At 33.0% G+C, this 5,833-nt stretch overlaps 1 protein-coding gene across 1 annotated transcript; it reads right to left on the reverse strand.

The window, feature by feature from the left end:
• Window positions 1-4,003: 4,003 nt before the first annotated feature.
• Window positions 4,004-5,161, reverse strand: LOC108324476 (F-box/kelch-repeat protein At3g23880). Its single transcript, XM_017557423.1, has one exon. The coding sequence runs from the start codon at window positions 5,159-5,161 to the stop codon at window positions 4,004-4,006; it is 1,158 nt and encodes a 385-aa protein (XP_017412912.1).
• Window positions 5,162-5,833: the final 672 nt, after the last annotated feature.

A 5,833-nucleotide genomic window follows, 5' to 3' on the forward strand; every position in this document is an offset into this window, starting at 1 on the left:
AGGAGAAGCGGTGGAGGAGGAGAAGCGACTCTATTCGGTGGTCGGTGGTGTCTCTGTGGCGGAGAATGTCTCGGTTTGAGAAGGTGAGATTTGGATCTGTTCGCTGCGTATGGGTTTCTTTGAGAGCTTAGAGCTCGTTGCATCTCTGCTTCAGTAGACTCTTGGACTGGGGGCAGTAGATTGAGGGCACTGGATGACCGTGAGGTAGATTGAGAGCTTAGAGCTCGTTGCATCTCTGCTTCAGTAGACTCTTGGACTGGGGGCAGTAGATTGAGGGCACTGGATGACCGTGAGGTAGATTGAGAGCTTAGAGCTCGTTGCATATCTGCTTGAGTGCTTTCTGCAACTTCTGGAACATTTTCTGGAACATTTTCTGGAAAATCAAAAACCACTATACGCCTCGGTTCAGGTCCAAGCGGGACAGTAGAATCCAAGATATTGACTCGGTTCAGCAGAAACCGAGGCAAAATGCTATTATTTTTTGACTCGATTCCCAACCGAGGCAAAAAGAGGTAGATTTTTTATCTCGTCTGTATATACCTCGATTACGAAACCGGTGCCTATAACCGAAAATAACCGAGGCCATATCCCTTGAATGCACTAATGTTAAGTTGAAATAGATTATGGCTAAATAGTTTAAATAAATTATTATTATTATTATTATTATTATTTATGTTGAGTGGAAAGTGAAAAAGAATTGAGGTTAAAATGATACTTACGTTTCGACTGATTTGACAAATTTTTGTTATCTAACAAAAAGGAGTCACAATTGCACATTTCATACAAACAAAATATCCATCCTCATTTACTATACAACTGGAACTGGAAGCTAAATAATTTATACATATATTGATTTGTTTTGTATATGTGACGAGAAAAAAATACAACTATTTAATTGATTATTTTTTATTTTTATAAGTTAATCATAAAGGAAATAAAAATAGTTCAATATTAAATTAGTTACCATTAAAATAACATGTAATTTCTGTTTTTCCTTCAATTATATTTTAAAGTTAAATAAATTATGTATATATTAAAAGTAATTGTACATGTATAATATATAATTATGATTAAAATTTACTAACTTTTTTAACCATAATTATGATTAAAATTTTAAAAAATATATACAAACTTATTATTTTTTTTATATAAATTAATCTTAAAGAAACCGTGTATCTTCTAGTGATCTTATTATATCAGTGCATTGTTTTCAAACAATAAATTTAATCTTGGTGGTGATATAACAATTTATATCCAGATTCTCTCCTTAATAGCAGTTTTTGATATTTTCACAAACGCTGGTGGTACAGAGTATATAGGCTATGCATAAAAGAGTTTGAACACCTTAATTACTCTCTTTTCTTTAATTCATTTATTTTTTGTTGATAAAAGAAAATAAATTAATCTTATAAGTTTAATAAAAAACAATTTAATATTAAATTAGTTATAATTTGAATAACATATCAAATAATTGCTTAAAATATATAAATTACATAAATTCATTTTTTATCATTAATTATTCTTTTGTTATTACCTCATTTTCAATTAATTTACATATGCATTATTATTTATTATGATACATATATTTGTATTCCAAAACACCACTCTCACCCCACTGCTCATTCTTATATAATTCTTATATAGCAGTTGCACCTAAAATAACATTTGTTCTCCTGTATCTCATAATCATTGAAATTAAAACCAGCACAGATATAAGAAAAAATAAAGTAGTGATTTCTAAAATATCATAAAACTATAAAACTATAAGTTATCATAAATATTATTTCACAATATTGGAAATCAAATGCCATTGAAAAAAAATGATTTATCAATCGATAATTACAAAAAATTGATATAGACAGGGGTTTGTGTCAGCTATCTAAGAGTTTTTGCATGGGCAGAACAAAGATTCTACATTAGGCAACTTTATACAAAGTTTAGAAAAAGATTTTTTGATCAGGTATTGAAGAATTTGATGTGGAGGACTACCACAAGCACGTATCTTCAGGTTTGGGAAAGAGAAATGTTGAATATGAGAGAAGTCAATGAAGAAGCATATAAACACCTCATAGGCATGTTTTAGTCATTGGGAACAAGTTCACAGTGGACCTGGACAATGAAGAAAGTGGATGATCAGTGACATCCCATGTTGTCATGCAATTGCAACAATGAACTATTCAAATGTAGACCCATAAAATTTTATACCAACTTGCTTTAGAAAATTCACATATGAAGAGGCATATGCGTCCATCATTTATCCTTTAAATGGTCACCTCATATGGGAAAAAACAAGCTTCCGTGATGTACTGCCACCACTTAAGAGGAAGTTGACTAGGAGGCCAAAGAAAAAAAGAAGGTTGTAGCCATGGGAGCTAACTAAGGATGAGACTCAAATGAGTGTTGGTGGGCATAGAAAGAAATATAGCATCTGCCCTGAAGTGGGGCACAACAAAAAACACTGCCTTTTACATCCAGACATCATACCACCAACAGAACCAACACAACCATCACAACCACCAAGTCCCGAATCCCTTCACCCAACATAACCAAGTCAAGAATTCATCCCAGATTTAAGTTCGCCAATAAGAAGGAAAAAATTAGATGTTAGAAGAAAAGCTCCATAAATGTCAATTTATTGACTTCCATTCACAAAATTTGGATGTAGTTTGTACTCTTATTAAGCACTTTAATTATGTATTATGTAGTGATATTAAACACTTTAATTATGTATTTTGTAATGTTATTAAGCACTTTCATTAAATACTTTTTTTATGTATATGTAGTCATATTAAATGTCCGGATATTATGTTATTATATCTATTAGTATATTCTGCGAGCTATCCTTAATATGATGATAGCCATATACATTAGGGAGCAAATTGCACAATTTTTTAAAAAAAGGGGGACCACATTTAACATTTTTAAATCATAGGAGGGACTAAAACGAACTTTCTTACAAAAACCCATATTGTTCATTTCAATTACAAAATGAAACTGATAATCATCCTTTACATGAATAAAACATGAAGTTAAACACCTAAACCATTACATCAACAAAACATACATTACACATTGCTCACCTAACATCAACCTAAACACAATCACAATATGCTAATGTTCAACGCAATCAGAACAAACACAACTCCAACTAAGAACTTTATCCTTCTCTGCAAGTCTTTCGAGGTTACATATCCTCCTGCTTTGCCTTGCAATTGTACCATCTTTATCATCAGCGTTGTCTTCAGAACACCACTTGAAAAATTACATGACATCTCAGTTGAAAACTCACCCTATTATTCACCAAATTAGGCAGCAAAATAATGTCAAACACAGTGAATGTATGAACACATCGAATCCAATACACATAAAGTGACTAGGGTATTCAAAAAACCTTGTAATGAAGGCATCCCCAAAATTGTCTCCTAACATTCCTTGTAATTCTGATAACTTTTGTTACAACAATATCACCACAGTGGCAAATAAGGGTTATCTCAACTCCCCTCGAAACAACACCATGTGAGGAATGCGAAGATCCTTTGCCCCATATCTTCGAACAAGAAGAACAACTTTGTAAAGAAGTCATTCCTAACCTTAGTCTTTGCTTTTAAATTTAAGAACAACAACTTTGCTCACTACAACACGAATCACCCACAACCCTAACCCTTTGTAGTTCAATTTGGGAACAACAACTTTACTGACAAATCAACAATTCATTTTTATAAAATTTCCACATAATTTACTTTTATTCCCATAAATAACACCTCATATGACCTCACAGTGTGAGGCACGAAATAATTGTCCAACTCAACAAGTTTTTATCAGAAGACTGTAAGCAAAAAGGATTAACATGAACCGCCATTTTTGTAAAATATAGGAAGTTAATGAACTTAAAAAAAAAAAGATGACAACTTTGAACGCACCTTATAAATCAATGAACAAAAATAGATAATAACATAAATCTTAAACCTTAAATCTTGAAACAATTAAAAACACATAAAGCTACTTAATTCTTATACGGCAAAACCAAGCTATGAACATAATCATAAGAGGAAAGATTAAATTTGTCCTTGTCGTAAATTTCACGACCCTCCATTCTATTGTCTCTGATGTTCCACCAAATAAATTCTGATTTTGATGCGAAACCTGTGTCCGCAAGCAGCACGACATCATCATTCTCACGCATACAAATCATGTCCATGTAACGTGGACAGTGGTAACAACTCGAAGGACGATTCTTATAATTCAGCAATTTTGACCAAGATTTTTCATCACTAAAGTCCCTCTTCAGCCACACAAAAAAATCATTCTCATGATAATGAGAAATACACAAACAACCATTCAAAACCTCAAGCGCAGCCTCATCCGGACTAACTTCTAAAATCCCATCAGGCATAGAAAAATAACTGCAACTCTCCTTCTTTAGATCGTAAGAAAATATTTCTAACTCGTTCATTTTAGTTCGTTCATCACCACCAGCGCGGGATTTCGGATATGCTAACCAGTTTAAAGTACCACTCACTAAAGCACCAACAATTCCACGAAGCCTATGCTCAAATAGAAACGGAACAGCATCACAAGTTAAAGTATTTCTCCAACAATTATCCCCTAAAGAACAAACTTTTACCTCCAGTTTCTGTGATTGATTATTCTTATTATCCAATAACACAACTTGGTAAGTGTCACTCCATTCATCGTACCCAAACCCATACACCCACCAGAAAGGATATTCATAATCGCTCCGATTAAGACGAATATGTGGGGACTCATTACTCATCACCCTTGTTGCGGGATTCCACATCCAAAACCAGTATTCTTCAAATTCGAATTCATCGTCAACACAAGAATCTTGGAAGCACACCAAGCCGTTGCAGGAACCCAAACAACTGTTCTTGCGGTTGAAGGGGAGATGTCTGTGAGGTAAAGTTTCGAGGGTGGATGATGGGTTTTCAAATAAATCTTGTATAGGACAAACGGTGGCATAATGTCTTCTTCTATAGCTAGGGGAATAATCCAAAAAGGTCAATAACGTGTGAGTGTTTTTTGAGGACCTTTGAAGGTGAAGTTTCACAAATGCAGAATCAGAAACAAGTTGGTTCCACCCTTTTGAAACGCACTTGAATCGCAGGAGATCTTTCACCGGAAACCACGATAGAATTTCCATGATCATATCTTGGGAAAGAACGCAATTAGTCTTGGAAGAAGACATTGATGAAGAAGGAGAAAACCTATTTTACACAAAGGTGCAAATATTTAACCGTTAAGAAAAATAAAAATGCAGATTGAAGAAGGAAAAACAAGAGAAGGAAAGACAAGTGATCACAGTGACGATGAAAAGTTGTTGCGTGCTGCAAGATTTTATAGACAGAATGTGGATCCACACGCATTCAATTCTCTCAAGATGATGAAGAAATACGATTGAAAATTATATTATCACACACACCCAACAAATTTTAACAAATCACTAATTTATTTTAACAATATAACATTCTTTTAATAATCCATAATTTTTTTATTTTGTAAAAATGTAAAGAGAATCAAAAGAACATTCTTTTCCATCTTACCGAATCTTGAACGTTGATTTTGGAATAAGTGGAGAAACCCTAAAGATGGTTTGGTTGCTCCTTTTGGGTGGAAAAGACCTCCTGCTTGATGAGAAAAAAAGATCTGTCTCCACGAGAAGTTATTATGAAATAAATATTTTTCAAAATATTAGTTGTATTTATAAAAGTAAAATAGGTCATCTATGTTTCTCTTAGAATAATAAGGAAGAGTATAATAACATTATAATAATAGAAAAATAAATAATAATCAATATACTAAGAGTTAATTATAA

This window comes from Vigna angularis, chromosome 3 (genome assembly GCF_016808095.1).
Source record: "Vigna angularis cultivar LongXiaoDou No.4 chromosome 3, ASM1680809v1, whole genome shotgun sequence".
NCBI classification, from domain to species: domain Eukaryota; kingdom Viridiplantae; phylum Streptophyta; class Magnoliopsida; order Fabales; family Fabaceae; genus Vigna; species Vigna angularis.

Bases quoted from the DNA above. Each gene is read 5' to 3' on its own strand.
- LOC108324476 (XM_017557423.1), bottom strand. From the start codon at position 5,161: ATGGAAATTCTATCGTGGTTTCCGGTGAAAGATCTCCTGCGATTCAAG.